The following is a 27,386-nucleotide window of genomic DNA, read 5'->3' on the forward strand; positions in this document are numbered from 1 at the left end:
CCCCTGGCCCTCTGAAGGTTCACCAAAAATCACTGACAGGAGGCAGATGGATTAATAGGAGAAAGGGCATGTACCAATTTATTTAACGTGTATACATGGGAGCCTTCAGAATGAAGACCCAAAAATACAGGGGAAATTATCTGTTTTTATGCTTAGGTTCAACGAAGTATAGACAGCTATGTAGAATGTGATTGGACAATAATGGTAATAGACTGGTTGGGGAAGCAAGGTCTGTCTAGATTCTTCTTGGCCTCTCTGAGCATTCCTTCTTTTCTTTTGAGTATGGGGCAGGACCCTCTCTGGAATGGGGGCTTATGACCTACAGTCAAACAAGGTAGGTCAGATAGTTTCTTTATGGCCAGTTTTTACATGGAAAGGCAAAGGGAAAGTTAGTATGATATTTTAAGTTTTATGGCTGGCTTTGGGGAAAGTAGGTTCTGGTTTTTATGACCTGCCTTGGGGAAAATTCTAGTTTCTAAGGCTAGCTCAGGGGAGAGTGGGACTAGGAGACAGGAGAGCAGCAGAAGGTCAGAAAAACACTTCTGCTTCTAAGGCTGCTTCTGAGGCCTTCATTTTGGGGTATTGTATTCTGAGCCCCAAAATGAAGGAAGATTTTTATCAAGAGTGTTTTCTGGAGCCTATAAAATGGGTCTTATATATCTGCTTTTCATTGGAAACATTATCATGTGTGTTGTACTAAACTGATTTCTTCATATCATATTTACTTTCTTGTTCTATACATTTGCCCTCATGCTTCTTTTAATCTTGGTATCTACAACTGTTTAGTCGGTATTCACCTTCTACTGTTTAAACTATTTCAAAATGTAGATGTACGATTCGTTTTATTATAATAGTGAATCTTTGTGTTTTCACAATTTGTAAAGAATATGAGCTCTCACTCATTTATTTCTGTAGTTTTTTTTTTTTTTTTTTTTTTTTTTTGAGACAGAGTTTCGCTCTTGTTGCTCAGGCTGGAGTGCAGTGGTGTGATCTCGGCTCACTACAACCTCCGCCTCCCAGGTTCAAGCCATTCTGCTGCCTCAGCCTCCCGAGTAGCTGGGGTTACAGGTATGCACCACCACGCCCGGCTAATTTTGTATTTTTAGTAGAGACGGAGTCTGCATGTTGGTCAGGTTGGTTTGGAACTCCTGACCTCAGGTGATCCACCTGCCTCAGCCTCCCAAAGTGCTGGAATTACAGGAGTGAGCCACCGGGCCCAGCCTATTTCTGTAGTTTTTTTAAAAAGCAGATTCTTACATATTTTGTGATATACGGTAACAATGTATGCATGTACCAAAAATATATTTTAGAATTTTATATTGTATTTCTTGAATGTTAGTTATTGCTACATATTCTAAATAGGTGTACCCCTTGCTGCACACATACATATGAAACAGTTATTAAACTGTTGGCTGGGTGCGGTGTCTGACGCCTGTAATCCCAGCACTTTGGGAGGCCGAGGCGGGTGGATCACGAGGTAAGGAAATGGAGACCATCCTGGCCGACATGGTGAAACCCGTCTCTACTAAAAATACAAAAATTAGCTGGGCATGGTGGTGTGCACCTGTAGTCCCAGCTGCTCAGGAGGCTGAAGCAGGAGAATTGCTTGAACCTGGGAGGTGGAGGTTGTACTGAGCAGAGATCACGCCACTGCACTCCAGCCTGGCAACAGAGCGAGACTCTGTCTCAAAACAAACAAACAAACAAACAAAAAAAACTGTTTAACCCCTAGACTACCACTAAGATTAAGGAAAGCATAAGGCCCTTGTTTTTGTGGCAAATTTAGAATATACAGTTGCCCACTTGGGAGTATGGATTCTATGCTGTTGAGATTCTTAGGTACCTTCCCTAAGAAGGAAAACTTGTTCACTAACCTCAGATGGTTCTAACATTAAGACCTTTCTTTTCCTAGTTGGTTTTCTTCAGGACCTCTAGATTAAGGTACTGGCATTTACCTTTAGCTGAGTCCAAAGTAGAATCTTTTGCATTTTTGGGAAAGAATGATTTTAAAACCTGTTTTTTCACTGACCTTTAGATGTTTAGACTCTTCAGTAGGATGAACATGTTTACTCAATATTTACTCCCTTTGAACCATGTAATCCAACAAATCTGTTAGATTACTAAGGATCAGTTAATCACTTCTAGGCTCTGAATAAACATTTAAGCCAGAGTTGCAATTTCTAGGAATAAAAAGTGGTTTATGGACAGTCTCATTGGTTGCTAAAGGCTTGAAAACCACTGATTGAAGAAATCAGTTCAGTGATACAGACTGAGTGTTTTAAGGCAGTGAGTGCTTTAGCAAGTTTTCTAGAGGCTACAAGACCAGCAATGAGACTAAAAAGTTTTTGGTAATAGGCATTTGTTTTTGTTTTTGGCTTAAAAAAATAAAATAAGAAACCCTGAAGTCATTAAAGAATGTAAACTACTCAGAATATCTGTCTAGATTATCTGAGCTTTGGAGACCATGGAATTGTAAATCTGTGCATAATCCCTCTTTGATTTTTGCTTGAGACCTAATTTATGGGGGTGTAAATAAGGGGCTCACTTTATCTTTCTTTTCAATAACTAAATGATTTTTACATAATTTCTTATTATCCCTTTGGAGATATAAGTCATATGGTTTTATTTATTTATTTGAGACAGAGTCTTGCTCTGTCGCCCAGGCTGGAGTGCAGTGGCACAATCTCGGCTAACTGCAAGTTCCACCTCCTGGGGTCACGCCCTTCTCCTGCCTCAGCCTGCCGAGTAGCTGGGACTACAGGCCGCGCCACCACGCCCAGCTAATTTTTGTATTTTTAGTAGAGATGGGTTTCACCGTATTGGCCAGGATGGTCTCCATCTCCTGACCTCGTGATCCACCCACCTCAGCCTCCCAAAGTGCTGGGATTACAGGCGTAAGCCACCACGCCCGGCCGTCATGTGGTCTTTTTTAAATGAACAATTGAATAATGGGTTTTCCTATTCATTAATGTGACATTTTGAGTTTGTTGAAGGTGTTTTTATATTTATTTTTTTGAGACGGAGTCTGGCTTTGTCGCCCAGGCTGGAGTGCGGTGGCGCGATCTAGGCTCACTGCAAGCTCCGCCTCCCGGGTTCATGCCATTCTCCTGCCTCAGCCTCTCGAGTAGCTGGGACTACAGGTGCCTGCCACCACGCCCAGCTAATTTTTTTGTATTTTTGGTAGAGACGGGGTTTCGCTCTGTTAGCCAGGATGGTCTCGATCTCCTGACCTTGTGATCCGCCCACCTCGGCTTCCCAAAGTGCTGGGATTACAGGCGTGAGCCACCGCACCCGGCTGAAGTTGTTTTTATATGTGAGTTCTTGTTATTCTTTGGCTGCTCTCTGTTGAGTACAAACTACAGCCTCTAGCATGTCGCTTCCAGTTGAGAGGTAAGGGCTTAGTATTGCAGTAAACACTTTCTCAACTCACTGTTTTCTGTAGCAGCTAACTCTGAGTAGAGCAGGCCAATTCTGATTTGCCATTATTTGCCTCTTAGTTGTCATAGATGAGGGATAAAAATACATATTGGTAGAAAGAGACCCACCTGGAGGAATGCGGGAGTCAATTCTACACTAATAATCCCTCTGGTAACAGATTTTCCATCAGATTGCTTTCATATCCAACTAATTAGTTGATTTTATTGTGATAGAGATTAGTCTGAATAATCAGGCCTTTTATTCATTTTTTAGAAAACTATGCTTGAACTTTTGACTCTTAAAAACTTTCTTTTCATTATTTGCCAATAAATATTGATGAAATATATGGTGAAGGGGAGACCGATATTTGATGATTAGTTAAGTAATATCTGAACCTAGACTATTGGTATTGAAATATTTGTCCCCTATTTGTTTACCAAATATTTATTGAGTCTGCTATTTGCAGGGTGCTGTTTGTGGCAGCTGTGTGCTATGTGGTATGGTGAAGAATAAAATGAATGAGACATACTTCTTACATTGAGTTTATAGTTTAGGAGGGGAGATTAGGCACATATACTCCTGTAATACAAATTCATTGAGATAAGTGCCATAAGGTACAGGTAAAAATAAAAGTAAAGTAGTATATGTAACTGTTAGATTAACAGTGTAACTCAGGCCGGGCATGGTGGCTCATGCCTGTAATCCCAGCATTTTGGGAGGCTGAGGTGGGAGGATCACTTGAGGTCGGGAGTTCGAGACCAGCCTGGTCAAATGCTGAAACCCCTTCCCTACTAAAAATACAAAAATTAGCCAGCGTGGTGGTGGGCATCTCTAATCCCAGCTACTTGGGAGACTGAGGCAGGAGAATCGCTTGCAGCGAGTGGAGATCTCAGCTCCCCAGCCTGGGAGACAGAGCGAGACTGTGTCTCAAAAAACAAACAAACAAACAAATAAACAACAAAATAAACCCAGTAACTCAGTTGTAAAGATGTAAGTTCGAAGGATCAAATAAAGCTGTAAGATTTTAAGCCTTGCTTATTAGGATATGTAGAAGTTAGTGCTGTGGAAAAAATATTTTCAGTGAAACATACTGGCTTGCTTTGGGACATACTGAGTTTTAATTACTAGTGCGGTATGTAAGTGGAGAATGACCATGAGACATTGAGAAATGCAGGGGTAGAGAGAAACTGAGGCTAGAGATTTAGGTTTATATGTCCTAATCCCAGAGATGAAAGTTGAGCCCATGATTATGGGTTAGGTCGACAAGGGAGAGAGTTTAGAAAGACAAGACAACCTAGGGAATGCTTACATTTGGAGCAGAGGAAAAGAAAGAAGCAGACAGAGCTGTATGAAGAGATTGAGGTGGTAGTGTTACTGAGTCTTGAGGTAAAGGAGTTTTGAGAGGTATTGTAAGAGATGGGAAGAGCATGGACTTGAATCTCAGTCCTGCCACTTACTGGCATTGTGACCTTGAGCAAGGTTCTTAACATTTGTGAACCTCAGTGTCCTCATCTATAAAATGAGGATAAAATACCTATCTATTATCCTTTAAAAATGCAAGTCAGCTTTTGTTGTTCCTCTGCCCATAACTCTCCAGGGACTTTCCAATGCAATACAATGTGAAATCCTCACCATGGCCTTCAGAGCCTTATGTGGTCTATCTGTTGCTTGTTTAATTACATTTCATGCGATTTTCCCCTTTGCTTTTCCACCTCGATCTAGATGTAATCACGCAATTTATTTAATATTTTAAATCTATGTTTTATGTAATTTACAACAGAGAGCTCTTGATTTTCTGGGGAATATCTTAAATTGTACAACAGCCAGATTGTAAAAAAAAATGTGTATTTTTATGGAATACATAAAAGGTAACTCTTGTGAGTTATGACTTTGAGAAAAAATTCGTGCCTCAATTTGTGCATAAGCAATATATATATATATATGGATACTTTTTTTATTGATTATGAAAAGATGATGTGAATTGAAAGGCTGGAACGCAGACTTATGTTGTATAAATCTATCTGTATAAGCTTTGCAAGTGAAAAATGTGGTAAGACCTTGACAATAGATTGATCGTTTATTTATTATCATATTAGTTATTGAGTACTTACTTACGTGGTAGGCAGGTGGTAGGTGGTAATTAGGGAAGGGGAGTTAATTGAAGTGATGGCTTAACAAAGAACTAAATAAAATATTTTGAAGAAAGTCTTTTTAAAATGTCAGTACAATTTCTTACATTACAGTTACTTCCATTACTTTTATAGTATGGTGAATGTGAAATATGTTTTCATCCCCAAGGACTTAAACTGGGCACATAGAATGCCTAATAGTGGTTGATGCTTTGATGATTAAGGGTCTCATAATACTTTAGATTTATTATTCTTCCATTATCATAATATAGTACACAATATAGTACTGTAGTAAAGACTTAATTTGAATCTCTCTTGACCGCAGGTTAAACTTTTAAATTGCCTTTTAATTACTCACTAATCTTAGTTTTCTTTCTACTCATTGATATGCTCTTAATGTTGTGATTGAGATTTGTGTATTTTTTCCTTCAGGTAATAGGATATGAATCTGTTTTATCTTTGGATACTAGGAATATAGTTAATAAGTATTTGTTAGTGAGCCTGAATAATTAATGAATCAAGTTAGTATGGTGAATTGATCTTACATATCATATGTGAGGCTCTGTCTTCCTCATAATTATACTTGAGGGGAATCAATAACAAATAAATTAAAGAAGATTTTAACTAACTTGGCTCATAGCAGTATTGAAAAATATTTAGTGGCGGGGCAGGTTGGCTCATGCCTGTAATCCCAGCACTTTGGGAGGCCAAGGTGGGCAGATCACCTGAGGTCAGGAGTTCGAGACCAGCCTGGCCAACATGGTGAAACCCCATCTTCACTAAAAATACAAAAATTAGCTGGGCATGGTGGCGTGTGCCTGTAGTCCCAGCTACTGGGGAGGCTGAGGCAGGAGAATCACTGGAGCCCGGAGGGAGAGGTTGCGATGAGCCTATATTGCGCCACTGGACTCCAGCCTGGCAACAGAGTGAGACTCTGTCTCAAAAAAAAAAAAAAAAAAGAAAAAAGAAAAATATTTAGTAAAATGGACCTTAAATAATTTATATGTGAAAGAAAAGTATTAAGGAAGAGTGCTAAATCAAGTATCATCAGATTTGAGCAAGTTCCTTTTATAAGAATGCTGAATTTTTTCAACTTACTGTCGTTTATTTTGTATAGCCCTTTGACTCATTAGATTTGTCAGGCTGCTTTGGTTTCTTGATTCTTACTTGATCTTGGGGGTTTGAATTGTGATTAATCCACTTTGGGAATTTCCTTGAAAGATTCTGCACTTATTGCCAGTGATGAAGGAAGGCTTATTCTGATTACATTCGATTTTTAAACCTTGAAAGAAATACACATGGGACAATTGTTTTTCAGACCCGTATGTCAGAAACTCTCAAGCACAGGAGGCACTGAATTAACCAGAAACAGCCAAATTTCTGTGTGCCCCTAGCTGCATTTGGAGTGTAGTATAACTGTATTTACTCTGAATCTTCATTTCCTTTCACTGTCTCTTATCTACCCTTATTTCATTAATCAAATATTACATGTTACCTACAATGAGTAAGAAATACTGGAGTGAGGGGAACGTGGAGGTTAACAGTGAAGGGGGAAGATAAACTTTAAATAAATACACTCGAAATTATCCGTGATAAGTGCTATTAAGAAGACGTTCAGAATGTTACTAGGCTGTTTACAAGAGGATCCATTCTAGTGTAGAGGGTTTGGGAAGCCTTTCCTAAGGAAGTGACATGGTGATTATATGAATATATATGAAATGCACATATATTAGGTTTAACATTTATGGCACAAAAAACAAATTTTAACGTGACAAATCAAGAGAAATAAGAAGCAATTACTTTATAGAAAAATAGTTTATTTGACAATTTCACAAATCCAATACCCTGTTCAAGAATTTGGCCTTTACTTACCTCAAAGTCAAAGGCAGTAAGAAAACTTAACTGCCTGCAAATACCTCGATTAACAGATGCTCTGAAACTGAAACTTCCTTCTAGTAAAATCTATGTTTTAAATTATAGTAGTCAGAAATTTTCAATTACAAATGTTAGAAAAACTATTTTGAATAACTTCTATTTGTCTTCCTCCATTTAAAGGTAAGTTGAGATTTTTTTCGACAAAATTGTGAAGTCTGAGAAGTTAAGCATCTTTTTTTTTTTTTTTGAGATAGAGTTTCGCTCTTGTTGCCTAGGCTGGAGTGCAATAGCACGATCTCGGCTCACGCCAACCTCCGCCTCCTGGGTTCAAGTGAGTCTCCTGCCTCAGCCTCCTGTGTAGCTGGGACTACAAGTATGCACCACCATGCTTGGCTAATTTTGTATTTTTAGTATAGTTGGGGTTTCACCATGTTGGTCAGGCTGGTCTCGACCTCCTGACCTCAAGTGATCCACCCGCCTCTGTTACAGGAAAGGGATCCTGATTTAGACTCCAAGAGAGGGTTCTTGGATTTTGCGCAAGAAAGAATTCAGGGCAAGTCCGCAGCGCAAAGCAAAAGCAAGTTTATTAAGAAAGTAAAGTGGTGAAAGGGCAGCTACTCCATAGACAGAGTAGGATGTTCCTCAAAGTCAGAAGAGGAACGCGTCCACCCTAGGTACAATGCTTGTATATAGGGGGAGGTGTGCTCTGCTACAAGGATTTGTGTTGTGGTAAAGGATTAATTTTCTTAATTGCTATATTTTGCAAGAATTGATATTGTTAAAGCAAAATTAGGAATGCCTTTGTTCTTCAGATGTTGGGATATCTGGCCACTACCAAGTCTGGGTCTGTTTTAGTAAACGTTATTAATTTGTTCCTTTAACCATAAACATCTAGAGGCTAGGAATGCCTAATTTTCTGAGAATGCAGCCCAGCAGGTCTCAGCCTCATTTTCCTAGCCCTCACTCAAAATGGAGCCTCTCTGGCTTGAACGCCTCTAACACCTCTGCCTCCCAAAGAGCTGGGATTACAGGTGTGAGCCATGGCGCCTGGCCAAACATCTTTTTAAAGCTTTCTTTTTCTGTGCTCTTTTCTCTTTTTCCCATGGTTAAATTTCATGATTAGATTTCCCTTCTGGTTCAGGTAGGTGGTTAGGATTACCCTATCAAAGATTAGTAAAGGATTTTTTATCCATCAAATAGTTGAGAGACTAATTATTAGACTTTAATATTAATGAGTTGAAGTGCAGTTTAAACCTTTTAACATTGGCTTTATCTTCTTCTTAGTGGAATTTATGTATCAACAAATAGTGAGGCAGTTGTTATTTTTTAGTCAAGTAGTTACTGTTATCTGTGATTTCTTCTCTTTCTCAAATCATCCTTCCTGGGCTTGAACTCTTAGTGTTCATGAGTTCTGTTTAAAGGATTCAATTCATTACCCAATATTCACCCAATTTGTCACCCAGTATTCTTATTGGAGAGACTGGAACAAATATGTATACTTTCTATTTTTCATCTGAATATTGTTGTTCCATTAGAAATATATTAGATTTTTTCCAATTAATTAAAGTATTTCACATTAGAGTCCATGATATTTGTACTTAAGTATGCAGAAGATGGCAGGGTATGAAAGAGTGTTTTGGTTTAAAGTTGTGGTGCTGCCTGTGAGTTACATCACTAAAAGTTGAAGTGACAGGTGTGTGTTTTCAAGACTTTCCCTATATTACAAAAATATTGGTATTACTCAGTTTTGAACATGGGTATAATATACGCAGGGCTCAGTCTGAGTCTTGTTCCTGATCACATTTTGTTTCAGTATTGTAACTTAAGTATATTTTTATTTTTATCTTGAAAGCCTATCTCAACTTCTATATAAAAATTTGAAAATGTAGGAGAGGAAGGCTATTACAGGTAAGGTATGTAAGGCTTAATGGTCATCGCTAAAGTTTGAATGGTATGATTTTCATTACAGGGAGGCTTTACAGTATTATCATTACGGAAAACTTTTGAAGATTGCTTGTATCTTCCCACATATATTATTAACAAGTTGCCCTAGTTTTTTGGCTTTCTTGTTTTGTTTTTAATAAGCTGATTCTTGTATCTGTTGGGGGCAGCATGGTGTAATGCACTTGTTGTGAGTTACAAGATCTGAGTTTTTGTTTTGCTTTGCGATTTATGATGCGATTTCTTCATTTATAAGTAGAAGAGAATCCTGCCTTAACTTCGTGGCTTGCTGTGGGAATCATATGAGATAGTGCACATATAAAAGCTTTAAAAACTGTAAGAAGATAGGTAAATATTGGTCTATAATACTTGGTTTCTTGTCATTTTGTTTGAGATATTTATATTTGGCTTTTGTAGCTTATGATTCTAACCTTAAAAATAAAGTCGTTGGAAGCAATTCAGATTTAGCTTATTAGAATTCTTCAAAGAAACAGAAGCCTCTGTGTGTGTGTGTGTGTGTGTGTGTGTGTGTGTTTGTGTGTGTGTATAAAATAAGGAATTGGCTCATAATTTTGGAGGCTTAATAAATACCAAGATCTGCAGTTGGCATGCTGGAGACCCAGAGAGCCAATGTGTAATTCCAGTGTGAGTCCAAAGTCCTGAGTACTAGAAGAGACAATAGTGTAAGTTCCAGTCTGGAAGCCAGCAGGCTGTAGACCCAAGAAGAACTGGTGTTTCAGTCAGGTCTGAAGGCGGGAAAATACCAGTGGCCTAGCTCAAGAAATCAGGCAGGAGGAGTTTGTTGTTTTGTTCTCTTCAGGTCTTCAACTGAGGGGATGAAGCCTACTCACATTAGGAAGGACAATCTTTTTCTCAGTCTACTGATTCAAATGTTAATCTCACCTAGAAGCACCCTCATAGACATACCCAGAATAACCATTTGACCAAATGTCTAGGCATTCCTTGGCCCAGTTAGATTGATACATAAAATTAAACATGGTATACAGAAAAATTTGTTTGTTACAACAAATAATTCTGCCTCCTTTATTATGCTTTTTTTTTTTTTTTTGACAGTCTTGCTCTGTCACTGAGGCTGGAGTGCAGTGGCGTGATCTTGGCTCGCTGCAACCTCTGTCTCCTGGGTTCAAGTGATTCTGCTGCCTCAGCCTCCTGAGTTGCTAGAATTACAGGCGTGTGCCACCACACTCAGCTAATTTTTTGTATTTTTAGTAGAGACAGGGTTTCGCTATGTTGGCCAGACTGGTCTTGAACTTCTGGTCTCAAGTGATCCACCTGCCTTGGCCTATGATAAATTGTTTTTTAAAAACAAGGTCTTGTTTTATTTTATTTTTTTTTGACAGAGTCTTGCTCTCTTGCCGAGGCTGGAGTGCAGTGGCGCGATCTCAGCTCACTGCAAGCCCCACCTCCCGGGTTCATGCCATTGTCCTGCCTCAGCCTCCCGAGTAGCTGGGACTACAGGCGCCCGCCACCATGCCCAGCTAATTTTTTTGTATTTTCAGTGGAGACAGGGTTTCATCGTGTTAGCCAGGATGGTCTCCATCTCCTGACCTCATGATCCGCCTGCCTCACCCTCCCAAAGTGCTGGGATTACAGGCATGAGAACAAGGTCTTATTTTTAATTTTAATTTTAATTTAATTTTTTTGTTTGTTTGAGACAGAGTCTCGCTCTGTCACCAGGCTGGACTGCAGTGGCGATCTTGGCTCACTGCAACCTTCAACTCCCGGGTTCAAGCGATTCTTCTGCTTCAGCCTCCCAAGTAGCTGGGATTACAGGTGTGTGCCACCACACCCGGCTAATTTTTGTATTTTTAGTACAGACGAGGTTTCACCCTGTTGGCCAGGATGGAAAGGTCTTATTTTTTAAAAGCATTTTGAAAATTTTTATTTTTAAAAAATTTTTAAAAATTAATTAATGAATTAATTATTTTTGAGATGGAGTCTCACTCTGTCACCCAGGCTGGAGTACAGTGGTGCAATCTTGGCTCACTGCAACCTCCACCTCCTGGGTTCACGCCATTCTCCTGCCTCAGCCTCCCGAGTAGCTAGGACTACAGGCGCCCCGCCACCATGCCCAGCTAATTTTTTGTATTTTTAGTAGAGACAGGGCTTCACCATGTTGGGCAGGCTGGTCTTGAACTCCTGACCTCAGGCGATCCACCTGCCTCGGCCTCCCAAAGTGCTGACGTCAGCCACTGCGCCCGGCCAAAAAATTTTTAGAAAAAAAATACAGGAGGTCTTTTGATTATGGATGAATATCCTACTTTAGTTCTGTTGTTTGAAGTTCTTTTTTTTTTTTTGAGATGGAGTCTCGCTCTGTTGCCCAGGCTGAAGTGCAGTGGCGTGATCTCGGTTCACTGCAATCTCTGCCTCCCAGATTCAAGTGATTCTCCTGTGATTCTCCTGCCTCAGCCTCACAAGTAGCTGGGATTACAGGCGTGTGCTACCACACCTGGCTAATTTTTGTATTTTTAGTAGAGACAAGGTTTTGCCATGTTGGCTGAGCTGGTCTCGAACTCCTGACCTGTAGTGATCCAGTCGCCTCAGCCTCCCAAAGTTCTGGGATTACAGGCATGAGCTACCACACCTGGCCTTTCCCAGCTACTCTGATTACCAGAGAGGAAATCTCTTCTTAACACTTACTAAAACAAACCTGCACAACACAAGAAGGAATTGGGGTTGGATGAGGAAGCAATTCTGCAGAGTGAAGGAAACTAGCATTTTCAAAATGCCTACTATGTGCTAGTTACTCTGCTAAATACTTTATATTTGTTATCTTATTTATTAAAAAGTACCTATTAACAGATCTTGGGGCCGGGCGTGGTGGCTCACGCCTGTAATTCCAGCACTTTGTGAGGCCAAAGCAGACAGATCACGAGGTCAGGAGTTCGAGACCAGCCTGCCTAAAATGGTGAAAATCTGTCTCTACTAAAAATACAAAAATTAGCTGGGTGCAGTGGCACATGACTGTGGTCTCAGCTGCTTGGGAGGCTGAGGCAGGAGAATCGCTTGAACCGGGAGGTGGAGGTTGCTGTGGGCGGAGATCGCGCCACTGCACTCCAGCCTTGGCAACAGAGCATGACTCTGAATAAAAAAAAAGAAAGAAAAAAAGTAAATCTTATAGATCTTGGACAAGGAAGAGGGTAAAGTTAATTGCACAGCTGGTTGTTGTCCAGTCTCTTCTATTGGAATTAATTCTTTTTATTTGCTAATTTAGTGTTGTGAATGTTGTTTTTCCATCTTCCTTCCTCTTTATTTTTTTGTAGACTGGAACTGTAGTTTCTAGCCCCTGAGTCATCATGGGTGCCTTATTTAGTCTTTCTGCAGGTTAGATCACCACATTTTTGAAGAGTCAGGTTATTTTTATATCTTGGTTGTAGTTTCCCTATGTTTTTGTGTTTTTCTCTGAGAATGGGCAACTTGAACTTCTGTAGGAGCTAGTAACTCACAGGTTTAAATTTATAACATGCAGTATGGATAAGTGATAATTCTCCTTATTTAGAATGTGTTTTGACTTCAACATCAATTGGTAGTTAAGAGCCACTTGCCTGACTTCAATCCCTGCTCTGCCTGTATCAGTCACCTTGAGTAACTTTGTCTCTCTGTACTTTTTCTTTTTTCTTTCTTTTTTTTTTTTTTTTTTGAGATGGAGTCTCGCTCTGTCACCCAGGCTGGAGTGCAGTGGCGTGATCTCGGCTCACTGCAAACTCTGCCTTCCGGGGTCATGCCATTCTCCTGCCTCAGCCTCCTGAGTAGCTGGGAGTACAGGTGCCCACCACCACGCCTGGCTAATTTTTTGTATTTTTAGTAGAGATGGGGTTTCACTGTGTTAGCCGGGGTGGTCTCAATCCCCTGAGCTCGTGATCTGCCTGCCTCGGCCTCCCAAAGTGCTGAGATTACAGGTGTCAGCCACCACACCCGGCCTGTCCTTTTTCTTATCTCTAAAATGGTGATAATAAAATCATGCCCATTAAAATCATGCCCAATAAAATGAGGAGATTGAAATCTAAAGAGCATCTAAACAAGGATTTTTCATAGAAATAGTTGTGGGGTAAAGATTGTTATGAAATTAAATGAGTTGACATTTGTATGGTATATAGGATGGTGCCTGGTACAAGTGCTATATAAGCATTTTTTTTAATAAAATAAAAATTCTGGAACTAACATATTCAAAATATATAAATTCATTATGCTCTTTCCTTTAAAGTAGTTGTTCTTACTCAACAAGGGGCACAATCTTACCTCCTAGGAGACATTTAACAATGTAGGCATTTTTGGTTATCACAGCTGGGGGGATTCTATTGCCATTTAGAAAGTAGAGGGCAGGGATGCTGCTAAACATCCTTCAATGCATAGGACAGCCCTGCACAACAGATGATCTGGCCCAAAATGTCAATAGTGCCAAGGTTGAGAAACCCTACTTTAAAGAAATCATTTTTTGCTAGAGATTACTCTAAGAAAGATTAAATAGATACAACATAAAATTGACTATTATTTGCAAACTATTTAATTTTCCAAAGAAACTAGATTTCTCACACTATCACCCTTTAGAAATATATTCTTCTAGAAGAGTTTAGTGATCAAACTCGGAGGCTCACAGTAACTACTAATTTAGAGTTTGGTACTAGTAAGGCTAAGATCATGGGTCTTTGAGGCCAATTAGCTTTATTCCATGGCCGTAAAGTGCAATCCCAATACAGTCAACCATCTCTATGGCAAATGTGCAGCACTAATCACATGGGGAAAGAAACGGGAATGACAAGAGAATGTATATAGTGCTGATGGATAGTGATAATCTTATGAAGAGATACTTCTAAATTGGGGGCCTGACCTTATAATTTTGTATCACTCTTCAGTCTGTGCCCATCGTATTAGTCAGGTTGCTCTCCATACTTGCGTTTAATCAACTCGGCTTATTGCTGCCTGTCTTTTGACTCCTGCCTGGAATATTTGTGAAGATATTAACTTATGTTTGCTTCTGGGTACTTTTTTTTTCTTGAGACAAAGTCTCACTCTGTTGCCTAGGCTGGAGTACAGTGGCACAATCTCAGCTCACTGCAGCCTCCACCTTCTGGGTTCAAGCAATTCTCCTGCCTCAGCCTCCTGAGTAGCTGGGATTACAGGGGCGCACCACCATGCCTGGCTAATTTTTGTATTTTTAGTAGAGATGGTGTTTCATCATGTTGGTCAGGCTGGTCTCAAACTCCTGATCTCGTGATCCGCCTGCCTCGGCCTCCCATAGTGCTGGGATTACAGGCGTGATCCACTGCATCCAGCCCCTTTTTCTGGGCACTTTATTGTTTTATAATTTTCAAATTTACGTACATGATTTATTTCAAATTACTTTTTGTGTATAGTTTCAGGTAGGGGTCAAAGTACATTCCCCACCCCCTCCCCCCGCATAGATGTGCAATTCTTCCAATATCATTTATTTATTTATTTATTTTTGAGATGGAGTCTCACTCTGTTGCCCAGGTTGGAGTGCCGTGGTGTGATCTCAGCTCACTGCAACCTCCACCTCCTCGAGTTCAAGCGATTCTCCTGCCTCAGTCTCCTGAGTAGCTGGGATTACAGGCACCTGCCATTGTGCCTGGCTAATTTTTGTATTTTTAGTATAGACGGGATTTCACCATCTTGGCCAGGCTGGTCTTGAACTCCTGACCTCGTGATCCACCTGCCTCGGCCTCCCAAAGTGCTGGGATATAAGCGTGAGCCACTGCACTCGGCCCATTTATTTTTAAAAAAATTACATAATTTTAGAAGTAGAAAAAATGAACAGTTTTGTTATTTAATTTAACCTCTTTAGTAAATGAGGAGACTGAAATCTAAACAGCACGTTTCTAAACAAGGATTTTTCATAGAAATAATTGTGGGGTTAAGATTAAAAGTAAAATCTGTTAATTGTATTGTATTATGCTGATTGTTTCCACTCCCTGTTGAGATTTGTTTCTATGAAAATTAATCCTTATTTCTCACACTTGTTCTCCTCGCCCCAATATTATAAATTGTAACATATATTTATTGTAGAAAGTCTGGAACGTATCCAAAAGTGAAAAGAAGAAAATTAAAATAATCTATTATCAACCATTTAGAGATAATCGGTGTGTAACATTCTAGTATTTGTTCTGTATGTTCATTACAAATTATTTTTTGGTAATCTGTCTTTTCACTTTATATATTTTGATTCATTTTCCTAGGGCATGAAATAGTCTTCTAAAACCAGGTCATGTAAATACATAAATACAGATATGTATTTTAACCATAGTGGTATGATGTGCCTTTTTTTAGCTAAGTCTTTATATGCATGTTTGAAAAATTCATAAGAAATTAATGAATGTGGAATTATTTGGTCAAAGCATATGAACATTACGAAGTCTTTGATTATAAAATGTGATGTTTCTGAAGGTATCTGATGTCTGATAATTTTATACATGAATGCAAGTGCTATTGTAATTACTACATGGCTAACACAATTATTGGTATGTTATTTGTTTAGATTAGTGCTTCCTAACCTTTTTCATGCTATAGTGTGCTGTGGTTTACATAGAAAATGATAAAAATATGTGGCACACTGGGGAAAACAGAGGCGGTGGTCACCCTGCCCTGTTACCTTGTGTCTGGCCTGGCTAACTAGACTACTGAGAGGATCAGTATTTTAGCCACTTGTAAACCTTGGTTAGAAGCTCTGGGTTACAGCACAGTGATGATAAGGTCCTAGGTTATTTTCTGTGTCTTGTGTTAGATATTTCCTGTTTCTCACAATAGACTGTACAGTTTGGTCTATCAATATGGTAAATATGTACAATTTATGTACTTTACTGTTAATGGACATTTAGGTGGTAACAGTATTTGTAATGACAGATAATGCTATAAATATGTCTTTTGGCGGACATAAGCACTTATTTCTTTTGAGTAAAATACCCGGGAGTGGAATTGCTGAGTTATGGGGTAGACATTTAATTATGTCTGGGTTATGGGGTACACATTTAATTAGATGCTATCAAATGGTTTTCCAAGGGGACCACAATTTTACATTGTCATGAGCAATATATGAGAACTAATCCTAAAGCTGTGTGAGAATTGTAGTTGCTCTACATTCCCACCAGCACTTTATATTATCAGTTCTTGGCATTTTAGCTATTCTCATGTGTGTGTGGTGGTATTTATCTGATGACTAATGGTGCTGGGAGCCTTTTATATGCCTATTGGTCATGCGAATGACTCCTTTTTTTTTTTTTTTTTTACACAAAATATTGAACTTTTAATTTTGAGATAATTGTAGATTCACATGCAGTTGTAAGAAGTACAGTTCTTCAAGAGATTCAGTTAACTCTTTATCCAGTTTCTCCCAATTGTTTCATCTTGCAAAATAGTAGTATAATATCACAACAAAAATACTGCCATTGATACAGTCAAAATACAGAACATTGCCATCACCAGAAGGATCCCTAATGTTGCCTTTTATAGCTATACTCACTTCTTTTCCACTTACACACTCCTCCTTAATCCCTGGCAACCACTAAGTTATTCATTTCTATAATTTTGTCATTTCAAGAATGTTATAGAGGCCAGGCACGGTGGCTCACGCCCGTAATCCCAGCACTTTGGGAGGCCGAGGTGGGTGGATCGCCTGAGATCAGGAGTTGGAGACCAGCCTGGCCAACATGGCGAAGCCCCATCTTTACTAAAAATACAAAAAATTAGCTGGGCGTGGTGGCCGGTGCCTGTAATCCCTGCTACTTGGGAGACTGAGGCAGGGAGAATTGCTTGAATCTGGGAGGTGGAGATTGCAGTGAGTTGAGATCACACCATTGCACTCCAGCCTGGGCAACAGAGCGAGACTTTGTCTCAAAAAAGAAACCCAAAAAAACAATATTCTAGAAATGGAATCATACAGTATGTAGCTTTAGGATTAGCTTTTTTTCCCCCCCCCACTCAGTATAATTCTGTGGAAATTCATCAAGGTTGTTTCATATATGCTTTTTATTGTTCATTTTTATTGCTGAATAGCATTTCATGTCATGGCTATATCACAATTTGTTAAACCGTTTACTTTTTGAAGGGCATCGGGGTTGTTTCTGGTTTTTGACGATTGCAGACAAACCTGCTATAAACATTCCTTCACAGGTTTTTGTATAAGCATATGTTTTTATTTCTCAGAGATAAATACCCCGGGACTACAATTGCTGGGACAAATGATAGTTGATTGTTTAATTTTTCAAAAAAGTGCTAAGCTGTTTTCCAGAATTGCTATACCATTTCATATTTCCACCAGTAATGCATGAGTGATCCAGTTTTTCTGAATCCTTGCCAACATTTGGTGTTGTCACTGTTTTTTATTTTAGCCATTCTGATAGTTGTAACACCTCATTGTGGCTTTAACTAGCATTTTCCTGATGGCTAATGTGCTTATTTGCTGTCTGTTTATCCTCTTCTGTGAAATGTCTGGTCATATATTTTCCTATTTTCTAATTCGATTGTTTGCTTTTTATTGTTGAGTTTTGGGCCTTCTTTATGTATTCTAGATACTAGTTCCTTATTAGATATGTGATTTCCAAGTATTTTCTTCTCTTCTGGAGCTTGCCTTTTTAAATTTCCCAACAGGTCTTTAATAGAGAAAAAGTTTGAATTTTGATGAAGTTCAGTTTATCAGTTTTCTCTTTTGTGAGTTGTGCTTTTGATGTCAAGTCTAAGAATGCATTGTCTAGCCTTGTATCCATAAGATTTGCTCCATTTTTTCCCCCTAGAAATTTTGTAGTTTTCTGTTTCACATTTGTGCCTGTGATCCATTTTAAATTAATTTTTGCATAAAGTATGAGACTTAAGTTGAGGTTTAGTTTTTCTTTTCTTTTAACCTATCATTTACCACACTGGCATATTATAGCTTATTGCTGTTGTTTGTGTCTATTTCCCTGTGGAGATTTTATGTTCCTTGAAGGAAAAGATTGGGTCTTATTCATCATTGTTTTGCCTGTGTATGAGAGTTGAATCGAAGTAATAGATGGTCAGTTTCAGAGGCTTGAAGAGGGAGGGAGTAACAGAAGAATTGAGAAGATGCCATTAGATTTGTTGATCACTGACTTTCGGGAAAGTATTATCTCTAGAAAGATGGAGAATAAATGGAGAGTTTTATAGTCTTTCTGTTCTGAAGTTAGTTTTTCTCTTTCTTACACCCTCTTACTCCTTCCCTATTATGTTCTAACCTTTTTGGTTATGTTGTTTCATTATGATGGAGAAGTACTCTTTTCTATGACTAGTGAGGAGTCTATTATTCTTCCCAGTTCAGCTCATATCCCGTTCTCCATGAAATTCCTGCCTTCCCCTGTATTAAACTGACTCTGCTAAAATTCTGTGGTACTTTCTATTATATTACTAACACTTAATCAGTCCTCAGTATCTATATATCTTGCACATATTATGATTTATATTGCTTTATTTCCTGGAATGTTAATAGTCTGCTCAATAAATACTGAGATTTCATGTCTATCGATATAATTGCTAAATTATTTCAGGGCCTTTTTTGGTTTTAATCTAGAAATCTTCCTTTCATATTCAGAGTTCACCAAAAAAAAAAAAAAAAGGTTTTCAATCTAAATTTAAAAGCTAAGTCATGAAGACTGATAGGTTGATATTTTTTATAAAACAGTCCTATGATAAACTTCTGCAGTCTTTTGTATTGGGACTTATTCGTGTTTCTGTGTTCTGGTCACAGGTGATACTTACTTGTGTTGTTACTAGATTCTTTTTTTTTTTTTTTTTTTTGAGACAGAGTCTCACTCTGTTGCCAGGCTAGAGTGCAGTGGCACAATCTGGGCTCACTGCAACCTCCGCCTCCCGGGTTCAAGCAATTCTCCTGCCTCAGCCTCCCAAGTAGCTGGGACTACAGGCGCCCACCACCACGCCCATCTCATTTTTTGTATTTTTAGGAGAGACAAGGTTTCACTATGTTGGCCAGAATGGTCTTGAACTCCAGACCTTGTGATCTGCCCACCTTGGCCTCCCAAAGTACTGGGATTACAGGTGTGAGCCACCGCGCCTGGCCTAGATTCTTAATATTATTTTTTCAGGTCTTTTTTTTTTTAAATGGGCTCCAGGAGGCCAGAAATCATTATTTTTTAAATTTATTAAATATATATATATATATACACACACTATGTATATATATAGTAATATACTATGTATATGTAGTATATATATATATATTTTTCTTGCCACACAGAAGTCAAGTTTGAATAACTGAATGAATTTCTCTGGTTTCTATTAGTGAAGTTCTCTAATAGTAATAGCCTGATAAAATCTGTAATATAGTTTTATTATACCATCCAGTTTTTATCTGAAATGGAATTTTTTTCATTTAAAAGTATATTCCATTTTTCAGTTTAAAACTGTTTTAAGGCATTACAAATATTTACCTCAATGTATGGAGATTATTCAACGTATGACCCATATCGTAATTCCTTGGTGTATATTTTACCCTCAATAAATTCAGGTGTCTTCCTTTCTATCCTAAACATTGTATTTTTATAGAAGATCCAGTGAAATGCCAGCATTTTTACTTTAATTTATAAATATATGCTTTTATACAATAGCTTCCACATATAAGCTAATTTAAGTGGGAAATGTTGGTTGGATTAAACAAAAAATCCTTTCTCTTTCCAGATTGCAGCAATTCTCCGGAAACGGAAATTAGACTATTATTTACACAAACTACTCCCTGAGATCCTACAATCCGCTTCATTTCTAACTGCTAATGGGGCCTTGTATATGGCTTTCTTTTGCATTTTAAGGTTGGTACTCATAATCACCATAGATACTAATATAGGTTCTTCTATTGAAATGGAAACAAGTATGTGTTTACATAAATGTTATGTGGGTTACTATCCCCGCCCCCCCTTTTTTTAATCTGTGAAGTCACATTTATGTCAATGAAAGCTTGTAAAACCAGGAACTGTGGGCCTCTTGACCTCAAGATGTAATATAAACTTTAAATTATTGGTGTAATTATATAGCATAAATACTTTAAGATGTTATACATATTCTGAGGCCTGTTATATTTACCAAGTTGTTGAATAGGATTTCTTAGCTTTTCAGTTTCATAGATCAGGAATTCAAAGCAACTGTCTGTGACGTAGGTTAGGGCCACATGCAGTGAACAAACTTCAAAAGGACTATAACATACACATTTTTATTTATAAAACAGTAAGTTAACTCCTGGTATATTCTGTTTTTGGAACTTTTGGTCCTGATTCAGTCTTATATATATTACCTGTGCTGCATCTTTATACATTGTAGAGATGCAGATAGAATTCAGTCTTTTGAGTGCTCTTACTTATCTGACATATTTATTAGCTATTCTTTTTATTTTTTTCCTGTTGATTGCTGAAAACTCAAACTTACATTTATTTATTTATTTATTTTTAAAAATACTTCCTGTTAGTGTTGCACAAAGTAGTTGTGCAGGTATATTTTAACTGCAATTAAAAGTATAATTTCTGACTGGGCGCAGTGGCTCACGCCTGTAATCCCAGCACTTTGGGAGGCCGAGGCGGGTGGATCACAAGGTCAGGAGATCCAGGCCATCCTGGCTAACATGGTGAAACCCCGTCTCTACTAAAAAGTACAAAAAATTAACCGGGCGTGGTGGTGGGTGCCTGTAGTCGCAGCTACTCGGGAGGCTGAGGCAGGAGAATGGCATGAACCCGGGAGGCGGAGCTTGCAGTGAGCCGAGATCGCGCCATTGCACTCCAGCTTGGGGGACAGAGGCAGACTGTCTCAAAAAAAAAAAAAAAAAAAAAAGTGTAATTTCCAAATGTCTTTCACAGATTTTTCCCTAAGATCATTATCAGATCATTAATATTTATAAACTTTTAGATTATGCAGAAAATAATTGATAAGGCTTTTATACTATTGAACAAATCATGCCTTTAAATTGACATGAAAATCTATGTAAGGAACTCTCTTTATCATGTGCTCTCTAGAAAGTTTCTATGACGGCCGGGCGCGGTGGCTCACGCCTGTAATCCTAGCACTTTGGGAGGTCGAGGCAGGTGGATCACGAGATCAGGAGATGGAGACCATCCTGGCTAACACAGTGAAACCCCGTCTCTACTAAAAATACAAAAAATTAGCCGGGCGTGGTGGCATGCACCTGTAGTCCCAGCTACTTGGGAGGCTGAGGCAGGAGAATTGCTTGAACCCGGGAGGCGGAGGTTGCAGTGAGCCGAGATCGCACCATGCACTCCAGCCTGGGTGACAGAGTAAGACTCCATCTCAAAAAAAAAAAAAAAGAAAGTTTCTATGATTAGGTTTTTAAAAAAATTGCAGTTAAGTATACCTTGCTATTGCAGCATCTTTATGTTCTATGAACCTGTTTGGTTAAGTTGTAGAAGCATGTATCCTGAAGATACTAGGAGACCATAAGAACTCATGAGGTGGTTGAGGGTCAGGGTGGAATTGAAAATGTCACTTACATTTTGTTCCTAATTGGGTAGATGAGATGCTGTTACTTGAGGTAGGGAACTCAGAAGTAAAAGCACATTTGAGAAATACAGTGAAATCTGCTTTGGACATGTTGCTTTTTGTGGTGCCTATGGGACATCTACGTTAACGTGTCCAATAGACATTTGAAATTTGAACTTAGAATATATTTAAGGTAACATCCATGTTCTCCCTATAACTGATTCACTAAGTCCATTTTTCTTAAGATTTTACATTCAATAACTTAAGTCCTTTATGGATTTTATATTGGAGTCTTCACAGGTGGAAGGTTTCTGATGTCCATGTCAAAAAATACCCAAGTTACATGTCCTCAATAGCTTTTCTAATCTTTTTGAATCTGAGCTTCAGTTTAAGAAATTATTTCAGGCCAGGTATGGTGGCTCACACCTGTTATCTCAGCACTTTGGGAGGCCAAGATGGGAGGATTGCTTGAGGCTGGCAATTCGAGGCCAGCTTGGGCAACATGGTGAGACCCTGCCTGTTAAAAAAAAAAAAAAAAAAATTAACCAGGCACAGTAGTGTGCCTGTAGTCCCAGCTAACTTGGGAGGCTGAGGCCAGGAGAATCCCTTGAACCCAGGAATTTCGGGCTACAGTGAACCATGATTGTAGCACTGCATGCCAGCCTGGGTGACAGGGCAAGAGCTTGTCTCTAAAAAAAGAAAAAGCTTTATTCTTATATATATCTATCTATATAATTTTCATAATGTATAATTTAGCAATTTACCAACTTTGTTCAGATAATTTCTTGTAATTTTTACTTGCTACTTCTCCCTTTCTTAGGAACATATGTTTTCAAGGAAAAAAAACTTCCTCATGTCTCCAAATATTTTTTTTTCTCTTAAAAAACCTGCGTTGGCTCACGCCTGTAATCCCAGCACTTTGGGGGGCCGAGGCAGATGGATCATGAGGTCAGGAGTTCGAGACCAGCCTGACCAACATGGTCTCTACTAAAAATACAAAAAATTAGCCGGGCATGGTGGCAAGCGCCTGTAATCACAGCTACTCGGGAGGGTCTGAAGTAGGAGAATCGCTTGAACCCAGGAGGCAGAGGTTGCAGTGAGCCGAGACTGCGCCACTGCACTCCAGCCTGGGCAACAGAGCAAGACTCCATCTAAAAACAACAACAACAACAACAACAACAACAACAACAACAACAACAACAACAAACCAAACCAAAAATGAAACCCAGACAGCTACTGGTCGTATTTGTCATTTGTCATTTATGAGGCACTGTGAGGATTCCTACTTTCAAGGAATATACTCTAGTAAATGAAAAATGATGTACACATAAAACTAAAATGTATAAAATACTTTAGTAAATGCTGTAAGAAAAAGTTATCAAGGGTTGTGGAAGCAAAGAAAGGAAAACATTTATTGAATGTCTACCATGTGTTGAAAAAATAGTCATAATAATAGTGATAACAGCTAACACTTTCTGAGTACTTGTTATGTGTCCTGCCTGGCGCTGGGAAATATCTCATATAGTTCTCTTAATGGCTCTATGAGATAGGTAATATTATCCTCATTTGATAAATAAAGGAAACTGAGAAGCCAGATTGCATAGCCAGCAGGTTTGGATCCAGGGAATGCCTGAATGAATGTGGCCGGCTGTTACTGAAAGGAGTGTTACCCATTAGTTGTTACTGTAGCCGCCTTAATGAGAGTTAGTGAGAGACTTAACTAAGGCAGGGGCAGTAGGTTGGAGAGGAATTTGAAAGATAAATTGCATCTGTAATAATTTAAGGGAATAATTTAATATGTGGGGTAAGGGAAACAAAGTTGAGGATGACGCCTCTCAAACATAAGTGGATAGGTGGTTGTTGATGCTATTAACCTAGGAAAATAGAGGAGAGAGAACAAGTTCATGGGGCTAGGGGAGACAGATAATGAGTTTGATTTTGAATATGTTTATTTTGAGGTACTGTGGTACATTTAAATAGAGGATGGATGGAGAAGGGAAACTTCTATTCATAATAACTGAAGTGACCAACTAGGAATTTCATACAAAAATTCCAAATTTGAATTTCAGGAAGATACTTGGAAAATTCTACTCATGGACTCCTGGCTTTGGTGCCGCTCTGCCAGCATCTTATGTGGCCATTCTCATTGAAAGAAAAAGCAGGTAAAATTTCATATATTTATTTAACGGAACTGATTACCTGTCCCCTACCCCAACTATAATTTTTTTTTTTAATTATCACTTACAGGGATGAGAAATATTTCTATTTATATTTTTTCAGTTCTGCAGATATTTAATTGAAAATTAGTTTTATATTGATGTTTATATGTATTTTATATTTATTGTCTATAAAAATATAAAAGTGGACATTATAGAGCAGTAATAGCCTCTGTTTACTAAAAGATTAGAGAGTTCTATAATGTGACCTAACTAAAATATGGCTATGCAAATTCTAGGCCAGGCGGCTCATTCCTGTAATCCCAGCACCTTGGGAGGCTGAGGCGGGTGGCTCACTTGAGCCTTGGAATTTGGGACCAGCCTGGCCAGCATTGCAAAACCCTGTCTCTACGAAAAAAAATACGAAGAAAATTAGCTGGACATGATGATGTACTCTTGTAGTCCCTGCTACTCAGGAAGCTGAGGTGGGAGGATCACCCGAGTCCCCAGAGGTCAAGGCTGCGGTGAGCCGTGATCATGCCACCACACTTCAGTCTGGGCAACAGAGTGAGACTCCTGTCTCAAAAAACAAGCAAATAAACAAACAAATTATAATCAAAGATTTTTTCCATAGCCATAATAGCATTTCACACTTAAGAAAATTAACAATAGTTTTTTATTATCATCTAGATCTGTACTTCGCTTACTTTGCTTCAGGCTCTTTGAGTGATCTCAAATCAATTATTATTATTATTACTAATTTATTTATTTTTCTGAGCCAGAGTCTTGCTCTGTTGCGCAGGCTGGAGTGCAGTGATGCGACCTCGACCCGCTGCAACCTCCGCCTCCCGAGTTCAAGCAATTCTCCTATCTTAGCCTCCCGAGTAGCTGGGATTACAGGTGCATGCCACCATGCCTGGCTAGTTTTTGTGTTTTTTTAGTAGAGACAAGGTTTCACCATGTTGGCCAGGCTGGTCTCAAACTCCTGACCTTGTGATCTGCCCGCCTTGGCCTCCCAAAGTGCTAGTATTACAGGTGTGAGCCACGGCGCCTGGCCCAATTATTTTTAAGACATCTTGTATTTAAAAAAATTTTTTTATTGTTATCAGCCTGAAATTTTCCATGTGAATAAATATGATTTCTATAAAATATTGCAAACTTACATAAACTGTTCAGTCAGGTAAACAGTTAAAGTTTAAAGGTTTTGCCATAAGAAAATACTTGCCATCTCATGAATAATTGTTTTTATTGCTGAGGAATTTATCCACCTTTGTCCCAGATGAATCAAGAAAGGATCATGTACTGAAACCACTTATGAAGATGCTTATTGTAGTCATTGGCCCTCTGGTAAGAGTGTGAGTAATTCTCATCAAATAACCAAATATTAAACTACTGGAAGCCACTCTTATTTATTTATTTATTTATTTATTTTTTTGAGATGGAGTCTCACTCTGTCGCTAGGCTGGAGTGCAGTTGTGCGATCTCAGCTCACTGAAACCTCCTACTGCCTGGTTAAGCAATTATCTTGCTTCAGCCTCCCAAGTAGCTGGGACTACAGGCACGTGCCACCACGCCCAGCTAATTTTTGTATTTTTAGTAGAGACGGGGTTTCACTTTGTTGGCCAGTATGGTCTTGATCTCCTGACCTTGTGATCCGCCCACCTCGGCCTCCCAAAGTGCTGGGATTAGAGGCGTGAGCCATCACACCCGGCCCATGAAGCCACTCTTAATACATTTTTGTAAGTGTCATAGTATCTAAATTTTTGTGGTTCTCTGTTTGATTATATCAATGACTATAATACTTAAACTTTTGGATTGTTAGAATGACTAAAATCAAAGGATTGGTGAATGTTATAACCTCAGCAAAATCAAGTCAGTAATTCCAGGAACATAGGTTACTCCACCTGAAAAGAGAGTACAGCATGATTGTTGAAGCATGGATTTTGGAGCTGTGCTATCTGTCTTAGGAGCCCAGCTCTGCCACTTACTGCGTGATATTCATTACTTGAAAAATGAAAATAATGATAATCTATTTGTAGGATTGTTTATTTTATTTTATTTTTTTGAGACGGAGTCTTGCTCTGTTGCCCAGGCTGGAGTGCAATGGTGCAATCTCGGCTCACTGCAACTTCTGCCTCCCAGGTTCAAGCGATTCTCCTGCCTCAGCTTCCCGCGTAGCTGGGATTACAGGTGCCTGCCACCACGCCTGGCTAATTTTTGTATTTTTAGTAGAAACGGGGTTTCACCATGCTAGCCAGGTTTGTCTCAAACTCCCATCCTCAGGAGCTCCACCAGCTTCGGCCTTCCAGAGTGCTGAGATTACCTGCGTGAGCCACTGCGCCCAGGCTTATTTTATTTTTTTTGGGACAGAGTCTCACTCCATCACCCAGGCTGGAGTATAGTGGCTTGATTTTGGCTCACTGCAACCTCTGCCTCCTGGGTTCAAACGGTTTTCCTGTCTCAGCCTCCCAAGTAGCTGGGACCACAGGCATGAACCACCAAGCCTGGCTAATTTTTGTAGTTTTAGTAGAGATGGGGTTTCGCCATGTTGGCCAGGCTGGTCTCGAACTCCCAACCTCAGGTGATCAGCCTGCCTCAGCCTCCCAAAGTTTTGGGATTACAGGCATGAGCCACTGGGCCCGGCCTGTCGGGTTGTTTAGATAATTAAGTGAATTAATATATGTTAAAATGCTTAGAACAGTGCCTGACACATAGTAAGAGTTACATATGTGTTAAGTATTATTTTTGTTTCTTTTGCCTGTAAGTAGAGTTATTCTGGTGATGGTAACTTCCTAATCAATAGAAAACTGTGTATATTGGTTTTGAAAAGATATTTTTGAAATATGTCAGTTACATTAAACTAAAGATGCTTTAAATCAAGGTAGCTACTATTTATTCTTATTTAGCACTCAAATAATTAGATAGCATTTTTGCAGTTATATACCTACTTTTCAACACAAACTGTTGAACACCTTTGTAACAATCAACTAGAGTCAATGGTTATTAACATTTTGCCATTTTAGTTTATTTGTATGTGAATATATGTGAATGTGTGTTTTTTCTGTCTGTGTGAGCCATATGGAAACATGTTATAAACATCATGCCACTTTACTCCTGAGTACTTCAGCATGTATCTCTTAAAAATAGGGATATTTTTCTACAGAATTACAACACTATTATCACACACAAGACAATTAGCAACCATTTTTTCATACCATCCAGTTCATATTGTCCTAAAATGGCTTTTAATGCTATTTTTTTGAACCAGAATCTAGTCAAGGTTGATGTGTGTTGATGTATTTCTTTCTTTTCCTTTTTCTAAAAGTACTTTTTCTTGAGATGGGGTCTTGCTTTGTCACCCAGGCTAGAATGCAGTGATGTGATCATAGCT

At 38.9% G+C, this 27,386-nt stretch overlaps 1 protein-coding gene across 8 annotated transcripts in view; it reads left to right on the forward strand.

The window, feature by feature from the left end:
* Positions 1-27,386, forward strand: part of TMEM135 (transmembrane protein 135) — a 360,134-nt gene that overhangs the window by 86,541 nt on the left and 246,207 nt on the right. For 5 of the 8 annotated variants that reach the window (XM_055355660.2, XM_055355659.2, XM_063693451.1 and 2 more), the window contains 2 exons: positions 20,040-20,167; positions 23,909-24,001. In XM_055355660.2, coding sequence (XP_055211635.1) covers positions 20,145-20,167; positions 23,909-24,001 — 116 coding nt within the window. In that variant the 5' untranslated portion in view covers positions 20,040-20,144. The remainder of the gene's footprint in view (positions 1-20,039; positions 20,168-23,908; positions 24,002-27,386) is intronic. The other 3 variants (XM_055355657.2, XM_055355658.2, XM_055355661.2) reach the window with 2 other exon arrangements.

The sequence above is a fragment of the Gorilla gorilla genome, chromosome 9 (genome assembly GCF_029281585.2).
Source record: "Gorilla gorilla gorilla isolate KB3781 chromosome 9, NHGRI_mGorGor1-v2.1_pri, whole genome shotgun sequence".
Lineage (NCBI taxonomy): Eukaryota > Metazoa > Chordata > Mammalia > Primates > Hominidae > Gorilla > Gorilla gorilla.